Source organism: Vipera berus (genome assembly GCF_964194415.1).
Source record: "Vipera berus genome assembly, chromosome: 1".
In the NCBI taxonomy this organism is placed as follows: Eukaryota; Metazoa; Chordata; class Lepidosauria; order Squamata; family Viperidae; genus Vipera; species Vipera berus.
Genome location: NC_138202.1, coordinates 312,678,168 through 312,700,040, shown reverse-complemented (window position 1 = coordinate 312,700,040; position 21,873 = coordinate 312,678,168). Strand labels below are relative to the sequence as shown.

General features: G+C 43.6%; 1 protein-coding gene across 3 annotated transcripts; it reads left to right on the top strand.

The window, feature by feature from the left end:
• The first annotated feature begins 993 nt into the window (after window positions 1–993).
• Window positions 994–19,831, top strand: NENF (neudesin neurotrophic factor). 3 transcript variants are annotated; one of them, XM_081314975.1, is made up of 5 exons: window positions 994–1,791; window positions 3,697–3,757; window positions 6,425–6,528; window positions 6,838–7,057; window positions 19,259–19,831. In XM_081314975.1, exons 1-4 carry the CDS (start codon window positions 1,630–1,632, stop codon window positions 7,012–7,014), a joined length of 504 nt encoding a protein of 167 aa, XP_081171101.1. In that variant the 5' UTR covers window positions 994–1,629; the 3' UTR covers window positions 7,015–7,057; window positions 19,259–19,831. The 3 variants fall into 3 exon arrangements, with proteins under 3 accessions (XP_081171101.1, XP_081171100.1, XP_081171099.1); XM_081314974.1 differs by lacking the exon at window positions 19,259–19,831 and adding an exon at window positions 7,820–9,632; XM_081314973.1 differs by lacking the exon at window positions 19,259–19,831 and having other exon boundaries at window positions 6,838–9,632.
• Window positions 19,832–21,873: the final 2,042 nt, after the last annotated feature.

Genomic DNA, 21,873 nt, shown 5'->3' with positions numbered 1-21,873 from the left:
CTTGGAAGTATGTCCCAATAAACAGGATTTACACTAAAGCAAATACGTGCAAATATTTCTGTAAAGAACTTCAAGCAAGAAGCTATTTAAAGAAGTTTAACTTTTTAAATAGAGCCTTGGTGAAGCAGTGGGCTAATGCCTCCTTAAGTAACACCAGCTGCCTGCAATTAGTGCAGGTTCGCATCCCACCAGGCTCAAGGTTGACTCAGCCTTCCATCCTTCCGAGGTAGGTAAAATGAGGACCCAATTGTTGGGGGCAATTAAGCTGACTTTGTAATAATGCCGCTTGGGGTGTGTGTGAAAGCCCTAATAAGCAGGCATATACATAGAATGAAGGCTACTATTAAGCTTGTAAGCCGCCCTGAGTCTTTGGAGAAGGGCGGGATATAAATGGAATTAAAATAAAAAATAAATAAATTCAAAACTTGTAGATAGACTTTATTAGGGCTATCATACCCTAATACTGTAATAACGCATACCTGGGCTGCAGACATCCAGATGAGCACCACATGGCAGCAAAGAAAGTTTCCTGTAATATGACACAGGTGAATTCTGGAGAGTATTGTCAATTCTCTTGAATGTTAGTACTCCTGATAGCAGTAGTAGTAACTGCCTCTTTATTATTATATACCACCTTACTGTACATGTAATAATGACTCATTTTAATCACTTAAAGCCACTTGTTGCACAAAGCTCTTCTGTGTACAATATACAGCTGGATGGCTTCCAGACCAGTCAATCTGATGCTTTATAGATAAAAGTAGGATTTAAGCTTGGTTTGCAGTGTTTGAAGAGTTAATAAGAGACAACCAAGAAAACAAACCACAGCACATTGTACTTGGTGAAGAGTAAATCAAGCAGTTGGCACCGGAGCACTGGTGCAGTTAGGAAAAAAAATGGGCATTTAAATCTATTTCTGAAATCAGGCGTTAGTCAGCAGAGGTTTTCAGCTTTAAGTCCCACTATTCACTTTTAACAATATTACAACCCGTTTCTAACATGGAAAACAAAACCCAAGAATAAAACAACGTTTACAGTTATATTTAAATATTGTTTTCACTTGTACTATCTTTTAATTAAACTTTCAGCCTTATTCCGAGATAGGCTATCTCGAATTCAGAACTACGGAGGAATAGCACCATCTTGAGTGCCCGGAGTCAATCATTCTAAATCTGCAACTAGACTTTACATTAGCATTGCAAGGTACAAAATTGCTTTAATCAGTCAAAGAATCAAGTAAGAGGGTTTTTTTTTCCTCTTCCCGCCAGTGAACTTTTTTTGTGTTTTGTTTTCAATAGCTGAATGACGCTCGCATCCGACAGCCATCCACAGCTTGTTCGAACTAAGCAAAAGGAAGAGGCAGGAAGGACTCTCTGGAGCAGGGGTCTTCAAACTTGGCCCTTTTGTGACTTGTGGACTTCAACTCCCAGAATTCCTCAGCCAGCATACGCTGGCTGAGGAATTCTGGGAGTTGAAGTCCACAAGTCACAAAAGGGCCAAGTTTGAAGACCCCTGCTGGAGCCTTCGGGCTGAGGCGACGTATAAACGAAGTGGGTGAATAGACAAGGCGTTTCCCTCGCCAGCCTCCTCTCCCGGCTGGATTTGGAAGCCGTCCACCGCCTGAGCGCCATGGCCCAAGGCCGCCGCCTGGCGCTTGCCCTGCTAGCGTTGACCCTCGCGGGCTCTCGGGAGGCGCGATGCGAGCAGGAGCTCCGCTTCAAGCCCCCGCCCTCGCAGAGACCGGTGCGCCTCTTCACCGAAGACGAGCTGGCCAGGTACGACGGACACAAGGTAGGCAAAGCTTTCGGAATGGTTGCCGGGACGGGCCTTCTCGGCAGCAAAGGCCGGGCTCGAGCCGCTTTCTCCGGGGGAAAATTATCTTTTCTCGGTCGCGGAAGCTGCGCCTCTGGCCTCTGTTGCAATCACAGGACTGGAGCAGTTGTGGGCGTTTTGATCCCGCCTTGGACCTTTCGGCCGGAAGGGACTGAAGTTCTTCTGCGGAAGGCGGGTTGGGGAGCTGCAATCTCTTTCAACTCGGCGGAGTTTGTTAGGCGGCTTTTTTTTTTGTTTTGCCTTGTAGTTAACAGCCTCGATAATCCACAAGGAAGAGTAAGGAAGATTTTGTACAGCATTAAAACATGACTGCCCAAATTGGGATGCTGCGCGTTAGGACACAGCAGTGAGGTTTCACGCTGTCGCCAAAACTTTGTTGTAGCATCTTTTCCTTAGTTTTGTGGCACTGTAAATTACTTTTACATACACACACACTTGTGTAGAGTTGGACTGCAATGCAAAAATAAATGCATTTAAGGTCTGTTTTGGGGAGCCCTGGCATTTTAAGGGGAAAATTGAGTGCCTTTAGGGCCTGGAATTTTGCTCCTAAAAGTGACCATGATTAGAAGCCCTACTAATTCTGGGTTTTGGGGTCTTTAGAAAGATGCTTATGGCAGGCAACAAGGAGCTTTGGATTATACTTTTGCAACACTGTAATAAAAAAAGCAATTGGCAACATAGATAGCCTTGTGGAAAACTGGAAACACAGTTTCTTATGCTCACTGGAACACCTAAAGGCAAAAGAAAGAAAACCAGGATTGATTGTAAATATTAAAGCCATTTCAAATATGTATGCAGTAAGGACTTCTTTGTTTGCTGTTACTCTTCATTTAAAAAATTGGTGGATGTTTTGTACAAATATTATACCTTTGTATTCAGAACTTTCATTTGCACATTATATATCATAAAGGGTATGATAACTTCCATTCTATTTATTCATTAGCAAAGGAATTATTTTTATTTTTTTATTTTATTTTAATCCCATTTATATCCCGCCCTTCTCCGAAGACTCAGGGCGGCTTACACTCTAAGCACAAATCAATGTGCTTAGCAATAGCCTGAAAATGTGGACATTTTCAAAAGCAGTGAAACCAGGGCCTTCTAGCTGCATTTAAAGTATAATACTGAGCAACACCAGCTATCATGGCCAAGAGTAAAGAGTTTTGGGTTCTAGAGTTCATCCACCACCTCTGGAGAACCACAAATCCTTCACCATTAGTAACCACTCTACATCTAGTTAGTACATTCAGTGCTACAGATTTTCCTTTTTATTTACACCAGAAATTTCTCTGCTCAGGTTTATGCTGCAGTCTTTCTTTTTAGACTAGAGCAGACATGTCAAACACAAGGCCCGGGGGCCAGATCCGGCCCGCGAAGTGGTTTCATGTGGCCCGCGAAGCCATCCTGGAAACAGTGAGGGAACGGCCCCCACTGCCTTGGCCCTGGCCCAGAGACCCTCCTTCTGCCAGAGATCCTCAGATCTGTCCCACTACTGCCCAGGCCCCCATAGGCACCCTTGATGCGAACGATGTAGAGCTGGCCATGCCCACCCAGTAGGCCATACGCACTCTAGCCACGCCCACCCAGTAGGCCACGCCCACCCAGGCCATACCCACCCGGCCCCCTGAGGGCAACTGCAATGTTGATGCGGCCCTCAATGAAATTGAGTTTGACACCCCTGGACTAGAGCATCTCTTTGTTAATGGGAACAGGCTTTCCTCTTTAAAGATAAGAAACTTCAAGTTCCAGTAAGCGACTTTTGGTTTTCTTGGAAAGAAAGAATGACCAGGCAAACAGTATGCTGTTGGTATTTCTTGAATATCAGTACATTTCATGATAAAGTATATAAATTGTACTTTTCAGGAGGATGAACCTATTTACGTAGCTGTGAAGGGTGTGGTGTTCGATGTCACTTCTGGAAAAGGTAAAAATCAGATTACAAGCAGAATGTTTCCCCCCTTCAGTATGGTTCACAATAAGAAGTACCAGTATATCTCAGTGTTTTCACCTCAACCAGATGACCCTTTTAAAGAGCAAGGGCAACTGCCCAAGGATATGCTGCAAAGGTGTTCCTCTCATTTATGAATGCTGCTAGTTTTTTAAAATTATTTTTCAGATGTTTATTATCCTTAATTCCAGAGCTGGATAACATTAGCTTTCCATTTGTTGTTGAATTTCAGCTCCTATCAGCTCCAACCAACATGATTGATAGTGAGCAATCCTGGGACTTGCAGTCCAGCATTAGCTAAGAAAGACAGCACTTGTGTATAATGGCAAATTTTATCCATTCAGCAGCCTTCTGTGCTAATTTCATCTGAAGAATAATCTAGATCTTCTCCTGTTAGCAGCCCAGTGCTGCTGCCCCAGGAACATTCATTTTGCCACTGCTTAAAACCAAGGGGAGCAAGTTCTTACTTGCTTTCCTCTGGATTTCAAAACCTCAATCATTTCTGCCTGTTTTGCCTTTTTAAAGAGTTCAGATTCAAACCAGGGTCCTGAGAGGAATGTGAACAATTTGAAAAAAATATTGCTGCTTCAAAAGATTCTGTAACCCAATCCAAATCTGATTGTTTATCTCAGTCCTGAATAGTTTATCTCAAAATCCCATCTGATAACTTATAAATAGTTCTAATGCACATCCCTTCACATATGCAAAAAATCCATAAAGCAGTAAGGATGAATAATCCCCAATATCAATATAGTATTCATACACTTTTGTAAGTAGTTGCCATAGGGTTATTAAAAGGGAACATAAATAGCATGTATGCAAAAATATATGGCAAATACACTCTTCTGCCCATCATAGAATATCTTTTGCTAGCAGCTAGTAGACTAGAAATTCTTGGTTTGGATAATAGGTTAGAACTGTGACACTTGTGGTCAGACCTAGGTATTGCATACAAAATTGTGCATAGTAACATTTTACCTGCAAATGACTTTTTAGCTTTAATCGTAATGTAATGCTTGCAAACAATAACTTTAAACTTAATGTAAACTGCTTTAAACTTGATTGTAAAAAAATCAGTTTTTGTTACAGCGTTGTCCAAGTCTGGAATATCGTATCTGGTTCAATTGTCTCAGCCACCTACTTTCATAGTTTTAATTGTAACTTAACTTCTGTGGACCTCAACCCATATTTAAGAGATCCCTAAGGGAGCATGTGTAAGTGCACTAACACGCCTATCATCCCTGGCACATTTTATTATTTCTTTCATTGCTTGTTCTAATTTGTAATTTTTGTTTGACGAATAAACACATACTGTATGTATACAAATTTCTGGGAATGGGCAGTTATGTAAGGAAAGCTTGGGAATCCAGTTATTTGATTCCTACCACTCATGACCACTCATAGGGTAAAGTTTTGGCCAAATAGTATTTTTGAGAAGAACTTTGGGAGATAGTAAGAGAGGATGCAGTTCCACCATGTATGACGTAAGACCAAATAATATAGAAATTTGACACAGAATGAGGGTTCTGTCTTACTATTAAAGTAAAGGTAAAGGTTCCTCCACACATGCATGCTAGTCGTTTCCGACTCTAGGGGCCGGTTTTCATCTCCGTTTCAAAGCCGAAGAGCCAGCGCTTGTCCGAGGACGTCTCCATGGTCATGTGGCTGGCATGACTAGATGCCAAAGGTGCACGGAACGCTGTTACCTTCCCACCTATTTTTCTACTCGCATTTTTATGTGCTTTCGAACTGCTAGGTTGGCAGAAGCTGGGACGAATAACAGGCGCTCACTCTGTTACGCGGCACTCAGGATTCGACCCGCCAGACTGCCGACCATCTGATCAACAAGCTCAGTGTCCTAACCCACTGAGCCACCGTGTCCCTGTATCTTACTATTACAAGTCCTTATATTCTGTGAATGTAGTTTCCAGTGGGCATTTTCTTTTTCCCAGTTTTAGGATCATCCAAATGTATGGTTGCCTTGTTCAATTTGGTATTTTCCAAGTATTTTGTATAACAGCTCACAGAATGCAGTCAAGCTTGGGTTGCTCCTGGTTGGAGAAATTGTGTACTTCACTTCCATTTCTCATCCTTGATTTCCCTTTTCCTTTCTGGTCACCATTTCACCCCCTAATCTACCTCTTATATTATTCATTGTATGCCACTGTATGCCAGCTCTTTCTGTGCGTTGTTAAGGCTTTATAATGTTGAGGATTTCAGCAGTTTAGGATATTTATATTATTGTATTAAAGTTAGTTCAAGACAACCTGAAAGATGGACCTTCTTCTCTTGTTACACAGTTGAAGATAAGATAACATTTCATGCTTACTTGTTTTTGAACATTTTATGGCCTGGTATCATGCAAAGTCAGGATAAAACAAACCAATTTCAAGGAAGTCTCAAAATATATCAACACTTAATTCTAGGCTTGTGAATAATGAAGTCTCTGGGATGTAATTTACAATAGTTCTTAAAAGAGGTTAAATATCTCAGACTAAACACACACATACGTGTGTGTGTGTGTGTGTGTGTGTGTGTGTGTGTGAGAGAGAGAGAGAGAGAGAGAGAGAGAGAGAGAGAGAGAGATCCTGAAAATCTTAAGTCCTGCACTTAACTGCTATTTGTCTTATTTTTCCGCAACAGAATTTTATGGGAAAGGAGCACCTTACAATGTACTTGCTGGCAAAGATTCAACCCGAAGTGTTGCAAAAATGTCCCTTGATCCAGCGGATCTCACTTATGATACAGTAAGAAAAAGATCTTTTCAGCATAGCTTGATCTGAAGCCACAACTAAGAAATGGTTTTATTTGCGCACGGCTTTATTGGTCCTAGTGATCTAATCCATGTACAGGATCATTAAAGAGACAGTGGGATGAGGGAGGGATTTAAAAATAGAAAAGGTACAGAAATCTGAAAAACCTGGTTCAGTGCAATTAGTAGTCCTTTGCATTCACATTACATAGCATGGAGGTATGCAATAATCATTGTATTTCTTCTGTCTACCCACCCCTTTTCTCTCCATCTTTCTTTCTTTACACAATTGCAATTCATTGAGACGGGACTCACAGAAGAGCAGTTGCAATCTCTGGATGTGACCTTTAGTAATGTTTACAAGGCCAAGTATCCTATTGTGGGCTACACTGCCCGAAGAATTCTCAATGAAGATGGCAGCCCTAACCCAAACTTTAAACCTGAAGATCAGCCACATTTCACTATTAAGGATGAGTTTTAACAATAACTTGGCAATCCCGTGACTACTACAAAGAACCAGGAAGGTATCTAAAAACTGAAAAAATATAATGGACCTAAAATGGCTTCATATCTTTTGAGGATGATTGCTTTCTATTTTATCATGCTCTTACCATTGGTTAATTAGTAATATTGATATGCATGATAAAACTGTAGTTTATGTGTTGAAATTGTTTTGACCAGCAAAGTGTTCTGTTTCAGTGTCAGTGGAGAAGCAGTTATTTTTCCTTAGCTAATTATTTGGCTAACTAAATGCAAAAGCTTAAGAGAAGAGCAGTATCTGATGACAAGGAGTCCCATGTTCAATCCCACTGCATATTACTTATAAAAAATCCTCAAGGCCATATAAAACATGCAGTTTGACAAACCATCCTGCTAATAATTGCCCATTAGCAATATCCAGTTGAATCAGTGATCCTTGATTGATGTTATCTAGGCCCTCTTCCAGGACAGTTTGTTGTTTATTTCTTCTACTCAACAGTCAGTATGAACTTTGAGTGTTTCCCACCAACTGTGCATTATTTCCACAAACTACTAGTTAGAAAGCCTGTGTCTTTCTGTTCCAGAGTTCCCTGCTTTGTAGTAAAGTCCATAAAGAGGAGAGGCAGGGCATAAGTCTCAGCAGAGGAGTACAGAGCTGCTGTTTTTAGTAGTAGCAAGGTGACATTGAAAATGTTTACTGGAAATTAATAATACTAACCTATTTTGCATATTATTTTAAGACTGAATTAATACAATTTTAATGTAGTATCAGAAACATTAAAAGTCTGATTCTTTATTCATCTTAGTATTCAAATGGATATACTTGCTACAGCGTGTGTTAACAAAATTCTTCCTCTCTAACACTGAATTCCACAAAAACCAGGTCTGCAATTTTGCAGCAGAAGTACAGTGTGCACAGCATGGCTTGGGTAGCCTCTATACCGTCATAGCCTTTCACTCATTCTCCTAATACCCAATAATGGTCCAGCTGGATGAAATGAACGCTGTTGGATGCATTAACAACTGTTTATAATAACCATGTGGATCTGATATTTGGTACCTCAAGTGTATATCTGATTGTATTTCACTTACTACTCCTTTCTTGTAGGCAAAATAAAATAATCTTTAAGACTAAAATCTACCTCACTAAACGACTTTGGACATAGCAAAAGAAAATTATGTCTCATTTGATAACATATGTGATATATTGTTAATGATTTCTGCCTTGCTATGCCTTTTTTCTTTTTCTTCTTAAAACAAGTTTCATTCCTGCAGGTCAGTTTGAGAAGCACTTTGAAATGGGTCGAATGTACTCTTTCACAAGTGATTTTTTTAAGCATCAGACAGATGTACTAAAAATGCTGTAGTATATTCTGACCCAAAACCCCTCATTTCATTAATTAGCAGCCAATTAAGGTTCATACATCCCTATATCTGCTTTAAAATACCTTTTGCAATTATTTGATTACAGTATTTATAAAATAATGCCTTAGCCTAAAGAAATTTGCTGTTTCCACACATCACTAGATAGCCCTGCTCTCTGGCAGTGCTACATTTCAGCTGTTCTGGAAAAATCCTCCCCCCCCCCGCTGCCCAAATTTTTTCTGGCTCCATCCTGTTAGATAGGAATAGATTTTTCTCTTTTCAGACACTGGGAATATCTTGGAAGTTATTACATGCATAGCTTTTTGCAATTCTCCAGAAGTTGAGTGAATGATTTCTCTATATTTGTCCAAGAGGAAGTAACCAACTGTTACTCAAGGGTGGCAATGTCTCTTAGTGGCAGGAGAGATGCTATTGTAAAATTTCAGTTCAGGAGAGAGTTCCTACTGATATCTTCCCATGAGATTTATCAGAAGTGTGGGAAGCCAAAGAGTGTATGATGAAAGTGCAGTGAAAGACAGATTATTCTCATGTACTTCTTCACTATCTCATAGTATGGGATGAAAAACCTCATACTTCACTCACTAACATCTTCATGGAAATGCTCTTCTACTTTAAAAGAAAGTTTGAAAGCAAATTCCATTCATCTTTCTTATCCAACTGAATGAAAACTGATATGAAAATATGCAGAGAATATTATTGTGATTAATATTTGTACTGTTTCTACTTTCTATTATCAGGAAATGAATGTGAATCAACTGTTGCATGTTATCCATTCTTTAAATCCACCCCTTCTATGATATGCATTCTCTAGGCTCAGTCACATAGCTCAACAAATATAATTTAGATTGCAAAAAATTGCCTGTTTTTAACTACACCCTTCATGGATTTTAATGCTGAGGATTATCAAATTTGAGTAGGGTACTAATATGTTACACTTGCTAGATGAAAGCAGGAATTGAAAACAAGATGATAAGAGTTGCTACGTCTTATTGACAAAGCACTATGTTCTTTTTAAAAGCAAATTATTTAAAAACTATTATTTGGGACTAGGAGCAATGTGCATATATATATTCAAGACACTAGAGGGCAATGCCGCACTATTAGAAACATCATTATAGCTGGCAAACACAGTAATTGCCACTTGTTAACTGGAAAAATCCAAATTTCTTCAGTGTTCTGTTAAAATAGTAGAATGATAATGTGTAAAACCTTTAATAAATGGATTATCTTAGTCACTACAAGAAATATACCATAAGAGACATACTTGCATCATTTCAGTTTATACTGGTAGTCGTCTTCTTTAACCTGGAGCCCTTAGATGTGTCCCAGTAACCAGAGCCCAGTCATGCTTGTGAGCCATATATAGTGCAGTCATACAACTTCCTGAGATTTCAAGTCCAAAAAGAAGTCCCACAGGTGGAGAAGGTGATACTTTTATCAAAGGGTTGCCCAACCTCTTTACAATTTAGGGATGTTTGTTTACAATAACATAAATGAGGAAAAACACTCAAACATTAGAACATCCATTACCCAGCATCATCTAAAAATGTTTCTTGAAAATGAGAAAATAGGAAAGTAAAAATTGGCTCTTGAGTGTCAAATGATCCATCACACTATGCTGAATCACATCTGCTTGCCTTGCATTAGAATAGATCACATGGCAGGAAAGTTGTGGAATGAATAACTTTTTCCAACTTTGATTTGAGACTTAAACTCTTGTAATCCCTCCCACCCCTTCATGGATTACTGCCTTGTCGTGGCGAAGAGGCTTGCGTAATTCTATGAAGCTATGAGCTATGCCGTGCAGGACCACCCAAGACGGACAGGTCATAGCAGAGAGTTCTGACAAAACGTGATCCACTGGAGAAGGAAATGGCAACCCCCTCCAGTATCTTTGACATGAAAACCCCATGGACAGTACCAAAAGGAAAAAAGATATGACGCTGGAAGATGAGCTCCTCAGGTCGGAAGGCGTCCAATATGCTACTGGGGAAGAGCAGAGGGCTAGTACTAGTAGCGCCAGAAAGAATGAAGCGACTGGGCCAAAGCCGAAAGGATGCTCAGCTGGTGGTGAAAGGAAAGTCCGATGCTGTAAAGATTTTTTCTCCATAGAAAATGTAATGTAAGATCCACGAATCAAGGCAAGCTGGACATGGTCAAACCAAGAGATGACAAGACTGAACATAGACATCTTAGGAAGCAGTGAGCTAAAATGGACAGGAATGGGTGAATTTAATTCAAATAACCCTCAGGTATACTACTGCAGGCAAGAATCCCTCAGAAGAAATGGAGTAGCCTTCATAGTCAATAAAAGAGTAGGAAAAGCAATACTGGGATACAATCCCCAAAATGACAGAATGATCTTAGTTCGAATCCAAGGCAAACCCTTCAATATTTATTTATTTATTTATTTATTTGTTTGTTTTATATACCGCCCTTCTCCCGGAGGACTCAGGGCGGTATACAGAGCAATAAAGTAAGAATACAATAAAGCAACAGAGTGAGAAAATTGTAAAACCCAGATCCATCAGGCCAGGCCGGCTTGTTGGAATAGATAAGTTTTTAGATCACGCCGGAAGGAGCGGAGGTCGGGGGCCATCCGGATTTCAGCTGGTAAGCGGTTCCAAAGGATTGGCGCACCCACCGAGAATGCTCTCCCCCTGGGGGTCACCAGCTGACATTCTCTGACCGGTGGCACCCTGAGGAGGCCCTCTCTGTGGGAGCACACAGGACGGAGGGATGTTGACGCTGGCAGTAGGTGCTCCCGTAGGTAATCCGGACCCACGCCATGTAGGGCTTTGTATGTCATCACTAGCACCTTGAATTTCACCCGGAAGGCAACTGGAAGCCAGTGCAGCTCACGGAGCAGAGGTGTAATATGGGAGTATCGGGAAACCCCCAAAAGCATTCGTGCAGCTGCACTCTGCACCAGCTGAAGCTTCCGAGTGGTTCTCAAGGGCAGCCCCATGTAAAGAGCGTTACAGTAGTCAAGACGAGAGGTCATGAGTGCATGGGTGACTATACGCAAGGCATCCAGGTCCAGATAGGGTCGCAGCTGGCGCACCAGACGAACCTGAGCGAAGGCCCCTCTAGTCACAGCTCCTATATGATCTTCTAAGGAGAGCTGTGAATCTAAGAGGACACCCAGATTGCGAGCCTTATCTACGGGGGGTAATAACTCGCCCCCGATATTAAGAGATGGAATACTCTGAATATCCTGACATGCCGGTATGTACAGCCATTCAGTCTTGTCCGGGTTGAGTTGAAGCCTGTTCCTCCCCATCCATTCCCGGACCGCTTCCAGGCAACGGGACATCACGTCGAGGGCATCACTGATGTGGTTTGGGGTCGAGATGAAAAGCTGGGTGTCATCAGCATACTGATGATAACCCACTCCAAAACCACGAATGATCTCACCCAGCGGTTTCATGTAGATGTTGAACAGGAGAGGCGAGAGGACCGACCCCTGAGGAACTCCACAAACGAGAGACCTTGGGGTCGACCTCTGCCCTCCTGCCAACACCGACTGCGAACGTCCCAGGAGATAGGAGGAGAACCACCGAAGAACTGTGCCTCCCACTCCCAATCCCCTGAGACGCCACAGCAGGATACCATGGTCGATGGTATCGAAAGCCGCCGAGAGGTCTAATAGGACTAGGACAGAGGAATATCCCCTGTTCCGGGCCCTCCAGAGATCATTCACCAGAGCGACCAATGCCGTCTCCGTGCTGTACCCGGGCCTGAAACCCGATTGGCACGGGTCGAGATAATCCACTTCATCCAGGACCAGAGGGAGCTGATGCGCCACCACACTCTCAACAACCTTCGCAAGAAAGCGAAGGTTGGAGACCGGACGAAAGTTATTTAACACAGCTGGGTCCAAGGCGGGCTTCTTGAGGAGAGGTCTCACCACCACCTCCTTCAAGTCTATGACCCAACCACCGGTGCTGAAGAGGATGAAATTGACTGGTTCTATGAAGCCCTACAGCACCTTATAGAGCTAACACCAAAAAATGATGTCCTTATCATCATGGGGGATTGGAATGCTAAAGTAGGAAGCCAAAAGATAACCGGAATAACAGGCAAGTTTGGACTTGGACTACAAAATGAAGCAGGGCACAGGCTGATACAATTTTGTCAAGAGAATACGATGGTCATAGCAAACACTCTTTTCCAACAACCCAAGAGATGGCTCTACACATGGACATCAGCAGACGGTCAACACAGAAATCAAATTGACTATGTGCTCTGCAGCCAAAGATGGAGAAGCTCTATACAGTCAGTAAAAACAAGACCAGGAGCTTCTCATTGCAAAATTTAGGCTTAAACTGAAGAAAGTAAGGAAAAGCACTAGGCCACTCAGGTATGAACTAAATCATATCTCTGACGAATATATAGTAGAGGTAACAAATAGATTTAAGCAATTAGATCTTCTAGACAGAGTGCCTGAAGAACTATGGATGGAGGTTCACAACATTGTACAAGAAGTAGCAACTAAAACCATCCCAAAGAAAAAGAACTGCAAGAATGCAAAATGGCTGTCTGAGGAAGCTTTGCAAATAGCTGAGGACAGGAGGGAAGTGAAAGGCAAGATAAAAAGAAAGATACACCCAACTGAATGAAGAATTCCAGAGAATAGCTAGAAGAGATAAGAATGCCTTCTTAAATGAACAGTGCAAAGAAATAGAAGAAAACAATAGAATAAGGAGGACGAGAGATCTCTTCAAGAAAATTGGAGAGATGAAGGGAATGTTTCATGCAAAAATGGGCATGATAAAGGACCAAAATGGCAGGGACCTAACAGAGGCAGAAGAGATTAAGAAGAGGTGGCAAAATTACACAGAAGAACTATACAAGAACAAGCTTAATGTCCCTGATAACCACGATGAGGTGGTCACTGACCTCGAGCCAGACATCCTAGAATGTGAAGTGAAATGGGCCTTAGGAAAGCTGAGCAACAACAAAGCTAGTGACAGTATTCCAGCTGAGCTATTCAAAATCTTAAAAGACAATGCAATTTGCCAGCAAATTTGGAAAACTCAACAGTGGCGACAGGATTGGAAAAGATCAGTTTACATTCCAATTCCAAAGAAAGGCAGTGCCAAAGAATGTTCAAACTATCACACCATTGCACTCATTTCACATGCTAGTAAAGTTATGCTTAAAATCCTACAAGCTAGACTCCAGCAGTATGTGGATCAAGAACTACCAGAAGTACAGGAAGGATTTCGAAGAGGCAGAGGAACTAGAGATCAAATTGCCAACATACGCTGGATCCTGGAGAAAGCTAGGGAGTTCCAGAAAAACATCATCTTCTGCTTCATTGACTATGCTAAAGCCTTTGATTGTGAGGATCACAACAAACTGTGGCAAGTTCTTAAAGAGATGGGAGTACCAGACCATCTTATTTGTGTCTTGAGAAACCTATATGCGGGTCAAGAAGCAACAGTGAGAACTGGACACGGAACCACTGATTGGTTCAAAATTGGGAAAGGAGTCCGGCAAGGCTGTATACTGTCGCCCTGCCTATTTAACTTATATGCAGAGCACATCATGAGAAAGGCAGGGCTAGATGAATCGAAAGTTGGAATTAAAATTGCTGGGAGAAATATCAACAACCTAAGATATGCAGATGATACCACTCTAATGGCAGAAAGTGAAGAGGAACTAAAGAGCCTCTTGTTATGAGTGAAGGAGGAGAGTGCAAAAGTTGGGCTGAAACTAAACATTAAAAAAACCAAGATCATGGCATCCAGCCCTCTCAATTCCTCAATAGATGGGGAAGAAATGGAGGTAGTGACAGATTTTATTTTCCTGAGTTCCAAGATCACCGCAGATGGGGACTGCAGCCAAGAAATTAAAAGACGCTTGCTCTTGGGGAGGAAAGCCATGGCAAATCTAGACAGCACACTAAAAAGCAGAGGCATCACCCTGCCAACAAAAGTGCGTATAGTCAAGGCTATGGTCTTCCCAGTTGCAATGTATGGCTGTGAAAGTTGGACCATAAGAAAGGCTGAGTGCCAAAGAATTGAAGCCTTTGAACTATGGTGTTGGAGAAGACTCCTGCGAGTCTCTTGGACTGCAAGGCAATCAAACCGGTCAGTCCTAGAGGAGATCAACCCTGACTGCTCTTTAGAAGGTCAGATCCTGAAGTTGAAACTCAAATACTTTGGCCACTTAATGAGAAGGAAGGACTCACTGGAGAAGAGCCTCATGCTGGGAAAGATTGAGGGCAAGTGAAGAAGGGGATGACAGAGAATGAGGTGGTTGGATGGAGTCACTGAAGCAGTAGGCGTGAGCTTAAATGGACTCCAGAAGATGGTAGAGGACAGGAAGGCCTGCAGGAACGTTGTCCATGGGGTCGCGATGGGTCGGACATGACTTCGCAACTAACAACAACAAATCCCTCCCAGTTGTGATACACCATGCAAGAAAAAGACAAGAAATCCAGTGCTATCAGGGAACTAAATAGCAACAGAATCATTACAAATAAATTTAATGTGTAAAGGTACATCTGCATCTATATACCACTTTTAAATGCTCATAAATTTTTATGAACGTTTGTGCACCTAATATACATATACACACTCACTTTTCCAAAATTGCAAACTTCCATTTCTCTTGGCAACTAGAATTCTCCAGATATATTGCTCTTTGCTTTTGCCTAGTGGTTATTTAGATTTTTTTTTCCAGGCCAGAACTGTGTGGGAAGTCAGCCCCACAGAGAAGGAAATATTAAAAGGGAAGAAAAATATATTTCCTAAAAGGATCTTAAAGAAGCAGAAAAGCATGCCCAGTTTTTTCTTAATAGCCCCAAGTCTCCCTCCCCAAGCAGAAACCACCTCTGTAGAAATGCAGATGTAAATAATCCATTCAGGAAGGTTGGAGGCCTCCAGCTAGAAGCTTAGGAAGACGAAGACACCTAAAATCTACATACCCCACCCAAATTCTAAGACAGGACATATTGGATTAACCCACAGATGCCAAAGGGGCACACTCAGACTCAGGTCAAAATACATGACACAGGAAATACAAAGCCTTGAACAGGAACAGGAAACAACCTCAAGAGCCCCTAAGGATATAAAAACCCACTCCCTACATGTGTTCTTGCTCTTTTCTTCCAGAGCCATCTTTCTGTCTGGCTCTCCTCTTAATAAACTGCAACCTTCTTTCTAAAGCAGTCGCCATGTTGTTTATTCCCAGCTTGGACTGAACCATGATGAAGACTTTTCCTTCAACAATTGGAAGCCCTAGTTTGGTCTAAACTCTTAAGCTGAGCCTTAGGCAAAATTCATTTGCTGATCTGGAATATTCTTTCTTGAGCAGAAACTTTACTGCTTAGTAGCCCATTATTCATAATGAGTTCTGTATCTTAGGTTGGTGCTCTTGCACCTGACAACTCACTTTGTTTGCTCTAGTATACAATAGTGTTGCTTTTTTAAAAATGCAGTTAGTATTGCCCTGGTTCAGTAAAACAAATTATAAGCAAAATCAGATAAATCATTGTATCAAAAATGTACCTATTTTCCTGCACATATTTCTCAGGTAATTATCAAAGAGGATGTTACACAGAAGTAGAAGCTCTGTTTTCTATCACTCCAGAATGGCAGAACACAGAGTAATGGATTCAGATTACAGATGTTAATTGAAAGTTAGGAGGAATCCTCTTCAAGAGTATATTCAACGGGATCTAATTACCCAGAGAGGTGATGGGCTGTCCTATCTTGGATAGGGGAAGATAAGCATTTGTCTAGGATACTTTAAGTTGGATTTGTACTGCCCTCAGGGTGCATTGAGCAGGAGTCACACTCCATAGGCTAAAGAACTCTTTCTAGACCTGTGAGTTTATTAAACTGTACAGGAACCAGACCAATCACCTCATTGCCAAACTGTTCAGGATTATAAGTCAACCTAGTTCAAATTCATTTGCCTAGAATGAACCTTTTTCCCACTTTGTGCAACTTGAAAATGTACGTGCTTCTTTGCACAAATATATTCCTTTTGACCAAGCTAGGAACACAGGAAGCTGCCTTATCTATGGATTGTTTGGTGAATGCAGGAAAGGTCACAACACGCAGTGATCTTTACAAGGGTGAAATTCTGATAAAATATGTTCATGACAGCATTCCTTCCAAGTCAAGTCCATTCTTCAGAAGTATCTACACCATAAGATGAGCTGAATGTAGATCAGCTCCCACCCAACCCATTTTCTTCCTCACAAAAACCAATCAAAATACTCCTTTGTCACTTAACCAGGTACAGGCAGTCCTTGATTTTTGACCAGCCATTTATGACAGATTTTTTAAAAGGTTATTTATGACCTGTCCTCAGGGATGACTATCACCTGCACAGGTCACATGATTATAATTTTGGGCATTTGGTAACTGGTTTGCATTCATGATGCTGCAATATTCCATGATCATGAAATCCACAACTGGTGACATTTTTTTGCCATTTTCCAACTGAAAACAATTAAAAACATCGACTGTGTATGTGTCAAACCTCGTCCTGCAACAAGCAGGGCAGGTGCCGAACACAGGAACGAGAGACTTCCGCTGCGGTCTAGAAGCACTTTATTCTTCAGGGCAACAGCCGCAACAAGAAACAAAGCCAGCGTTGGCCGCTACCTGCAGCCAACGCTATTATATACACACCCAAAAACCCCACCCATACTCCACCCAAACACGCCCCCGCCCTCCCACTCTCTATAACTTCCCCACCCCTCCCCTACAAGGCCTTTCGCCCGTCGCCCAGGCAGGTAAGCCCCCTCCCATGTGTTGCCGCCACCGTGCACCTCCCCCTCACCCACTCCCTGCCGTGCCCAACTCCGAACCCCCCTCTCGCCATCCACGCCCGAGGCCCCCAGCCACCCGGTCACCGCAGCGGGGAGGGACCCATCCCCTAATGGCGTCGCCAGCTCCCGAACCACACAGTCCTGCGCAGGCATGGCGTCGGCCAGAGGAGACAGCCGCAACGGCGGAGTCTCTGAAGCAGTCCGCTGCGAGGCCGAAGCTCTCGAAGCCTCCCAGGCCGCTGAGACGCTAAGCCGACCCGAGCCTCCACCGGGCAAGCCGCAGGCCGGGGAACCTTGCGCAAACGTGCCGCCGGGCGAGGACAGCAGCCGCGGCGCGTCCGGAGGCGGCAGAAGTGGCGGCGCGAGTCCCGGAGCCTTCCGAGCCGGGGAGCCGTGCGCAGACGCGCCGCCGGGCGAGGTCAGCAGCCGCGGCGCGTCCGGAGGCGGCAGGAGAGGCGGCGCGGGTCCCGGAGCCTTCCGAGCCGGGGAGACGTGCGCAGACGCACCGCCGGGCGAGGTCAGCAGCCGCGGCGCGTCCGGAGGCGGCAGGAGAGGCGGCGCGGGTCCCGGAGCCTTCCGAGCCGGGGAGCCGTGTGAGGTCGGCGGGAGGAAGGCAGGGTGCGCCGGGGGGGTGGAGGGGCCCCCCTTCGAGTGTCGGGCTCCCGAGGCCCGACATGCTGCCCCCTCTACCAGGGGCCCACCTGGAATGCAAGGAGAGAGAGGTGAGCAGTCTGTAACATGACCAGCAGTCCCCCCCTGGGTCCCCCCCGGCTTCCCCGGGTGTTTCCGGTGGAAAGCGCGGAGAAGGCGTGGTGCGCACACATCCCCATCCCGTACCCAGGTGGCCTCCTCCATGGGGTACCCCTTCCAGAGCACCAAGTATTGCACCCGCCCCCTCCGTTTCCGGGAGTCCAGGATCTCCTGTACCTCATAGTGGTTGCCGTGTACCGGCCCTGGGCCGCCCTCCCCCACCGCCACAGAGGCAGTTGTAGCAGGCTTCAGCAGGCTACTGTGGAAGACGGGGTGTATCTTTCCAAGTAGGGGGGGTAGCCGAAGTCTGACGGTGACAGGATTTACTACCTGTATAACCCGGAAGGGTCCGAGATATTTGGGCCCTAGCTTTCCACATGGCACCTGTAGCCGCAGGTATTTCGTGGAGAGGTAGACAAGATCACCTACTTTAGGAGGTGCAAACGGCCGCCTCTTCCTGTCTGCCTGCTCTTTGTATGACCCTGCAGCTCGCTCTAACGCCTTCTTAGCTATCCCCCACACCTCCTCCAACCGGTGCATCCACTCCCCAGGTGTGCAGGATGCCAGGGCCCCCTGGTCGCACCCCGCGATAGGAACGAACTCGTAACCAGAGACCACTTTAAAGGGGGAGAACCCGGTGCTGCTATGCACTGCGTTGTTGTAGGCTACTTCCGCGAAGGATAGCAGGTCCACCCATTCAGACTGTTGGTATGAAACATAACAACGCAGGTATCGCTCCACTGCCGCGTTTGCACGTTCTGCAGCTCGAGGCCCGACAGTATGATGGATTTGCTTAAGAACCATGTGGCTCACTTAACAACCACATGATTCACTTTACAGTGACTCTCTTTACAGCCATCATAAAAATGGTCCTAAAATCAAATCCAGTCACATGTTGCCTTGACTTACAATCACAATGACGACCAAAATTCTGGATTCCATTTGTGGTAGCAAATTGAGGATTACCTGTAGATATCAAACGTAACTAAGTCCGGAAGTTATCTTTTGCTGGAACAATCACTAGACTCAGAATAATCTATTATCTGAGAACTCTTCCTTGGACCCAGTAGTAGTTCTTGTTTAATCATGGTAACTGGAACTGGAATTTCCATCATTAATCAATGTGGTTGTAAAGCTCAACATCATGTGACCACATCACTTAGTGATGGCAGTTCTGGCACTTTCAGTTGCTATTGTTAAATGAATCCCGTGATGAAGAGAGAGAAAGAGAGGGAATGAGGGAGGGAGGAGAGAGAAAGAGAGAGACTACAGTTCCCTAACTTAATTCTTTCTGCTGATCTGCTTTTCTACACAGTTTCACTGCTGAGCTGCTGAAAGTCATGCAACAGCAGGAATGAGAACCTGGAGTGAGATGCAGAGTCTGATGCAAGAGGATGACTCGCTCTTTTTGTGTTTTCCTTTTTAAATGCTGCAATATGTACCAAACGTGCAAAACAGATGTAGCCCTGTGCAAAACTTCAGGCTTGGTAAAGGTTGATAATTTGAATTCCTGCTTCGGCACTGAGTCACACGGTAGAGAGGGGCCTTCCTCAGAAGCTGGGTGCGGATGGGCGTGCGTCCTTTGGAATGTATAAACACATACACATACACACACTTCACAAAATAGTCCATCCTAACTTGTTATAAAATCTAATCTTGTGATGGTAATATTGTTTCCTCAAACTGAAAACAATAGTTAGATTTTGAAAGAACAAAACTCGCTTTCCAATTTACAGATAACCAAGGAGCTGAAAAAATGTAATACAGTGCTATTGTACAACATTCTGCAAAAAATAACAATCCTCCAGAACACTGTGGTTCTAGCAATCGGATCCTATGTACACATTTACTCAGAAGTAAATCTTATTTCTCTGAGACTTATTCATAAATAGGTACCTAAGATTTCAAGCATACTATTAATTTGGTAAAAAATACCTTGGTGATTTTTAAAAGTATAATTCTCACTTATGAGTAAAGCTGATTGCTAGTTGGAATTTCTTGAGAATTCGCCATGCAAGAGTTAACAGAATAGGAGACTGACACTCCCCACTCCACCTAGCTAAAGTTGTAAGGGCTGATGCAAGAGCTGATGTAAGAGGTGTGTGTACGTGTATACACATCTCTCTCTCTCTCTCTCTCTCTCTCTCTCTCTCTGTATGTGTGTGTGTGTGTGTGTGTGTGTGTGTGTGTTCGGTCTTAATTCAGCTCATCAGCTCAGCCCTTCCAATCTGTGGTCTGAGGAGAAGCTCTCCCTCCCTCCTTCGCTATCATTGGCCATTTCCATTGAAGGTAGCTGGAGCTCAGAAGAAATCCTGCAGAAAGCTCCTGTTCTAGTTTCAGTCTTGTCCACATGCCTGATTTAGATTGAGACACTGAATAGCAATCCCTTCTCAGAGGATCACTTGGCGTTTTCCACACTTCAGCACTTCTTGGCAGCTGGCATCATTGCCAATTCTGGCAAGATACCCAGCAGCAACCTAGGGTGGGGCTTGAGTCAGCATGCAGGAACAGAAGAGCTTTATGTTTGGAGGGCTGGTATGCTTGGCAATAGCTGCTGGCTTTTTCTCAGAGATGATACATCTTTGGGCTTTTCTTTCCCTCTAGGTGTATTTCTTGTAGTCCTCGACTTACAACTACAATTGAGTCCAAAATGTCTGTTGCTAAGCAAGACATTTGTTAAGTGAGTTTTGTCCTGATTTATGACTTTTCTTGGCACAGTTGTTAAGTTTTTGTTGTTGTTAGCTGCAAAGTTGTGTCTGACCCATCGCGACCCCATGGACAATGTTCCTGCAGGCCCTCCTGTCCTCTACCACCTTCTGGAGTCCATTTAAGCTCACACCTACTGCTTCAGTGACTCCATCCAGCCACCTCATTCTCTGTCATCCCGTTCTTCTCTTGCCCTCAATCTTTCCCAGCATTAGGCTCTTTTCCAGTGAGTCCTTCCTTCTCATTAGGTGGCCAAAGTATTTGAGTTTCAACTTTAGGATCTGACCTTCTAAAGAGCAGTCAGGGTTGATCTCCTCTAGGACTGACTGGTTTGATTGCCCTGCAGTCCAAGGGACTCGCAGGAGTCTTCTCCAACACCATAGTTCAAAGGCTTCAATTCTTTGGCACTCAGCCTTTCTTATGGTCCAACTTTCACAGCCATACATTGCAACTGGGAAGACCATAGCCTTGACTATACACACTTTTGTTGGCAGGGGGATGTCTCTGCTTTTTAGTGTGCTGTCTAGATTTGCCATGGCTTTCCTCCCCAGGAGCAAGTGTCTTTTAATTTCTTGGCTACAGTCCCCATCTGCAGTGATCTTGGAGCCCAGGAAAATAAAATCTGTCACTACCTCCATTTCTTCCCCATCTATTTGCCAGGAATTGAGAGGGCCGGATGCCATGATCTTGGTTTTCTTAATGTTAAGTTTCAATCCAACTTTTGCACTCTCCTTCTTCACCTGCAACAAGAGGCTCTTTACTTCCTCTTCACTTTCTGCCATTAGAGTGGTATCACCTGCATATCTTAGGTTGATATTTCTCCCAGCAATCAAATTCCAACTTTTGATTCATCTAGCCCTGCTTTTCTCATGATGTGCTCTGCATATAAGTTAAATAGGCAGGGTGACAGTATACAACCTTGCCGGACTCTTTTCCCAATTTTGAACCAATTAATAGTTCCGTGTCCAGTTCTCACTGTTGCTTCTTGACCCGCATATAGGTTTCTCAAGAGACAAATAAGATGGTCTGGTACTCCTATCTCTTTAAGAACTTGCCACAGATTGTTGTGATCCACACAATCAAAGGCTTTAGCATAGTCAATGAAGCAGAAGTAGATGTTTTTCTGGAACTCCCTAGCTTTCTCCATGATCCAGTGTATGTTGGCAATTTGATCTCTAGTTTCTCTGCCTCTTCAAAATCCTCCCTGTACTTCTGGTAGTTCTG

What these genes read in the sequence shown, in the direction of transcription:
- NENF (XM_081314975.1), top strand. Translation starts at nt 1,630, where the DNA reads ATGGCCCAAGGCCGCCGCCTGGCGCTTGCCCTGCTAGCGTTGACCCTC. An exon ending in CCAGGTACGACGGACACAAG is followed by an intron (nt 1,792 to 3,696) that starts GTAGGCAAAGCT and finishes TGTACTTTTCAG; the next exon opens with GAGGATGAACCTATTTACGT. An exon ending in CGGATCTCACTTATGATACA is followed by an intron (nt 6,529 to 6,837) that starts GTAAGAAAAAGA and finishes CAATTCATTGAG; the next exon opens with ACGGGACTCACAGAAGAGCA.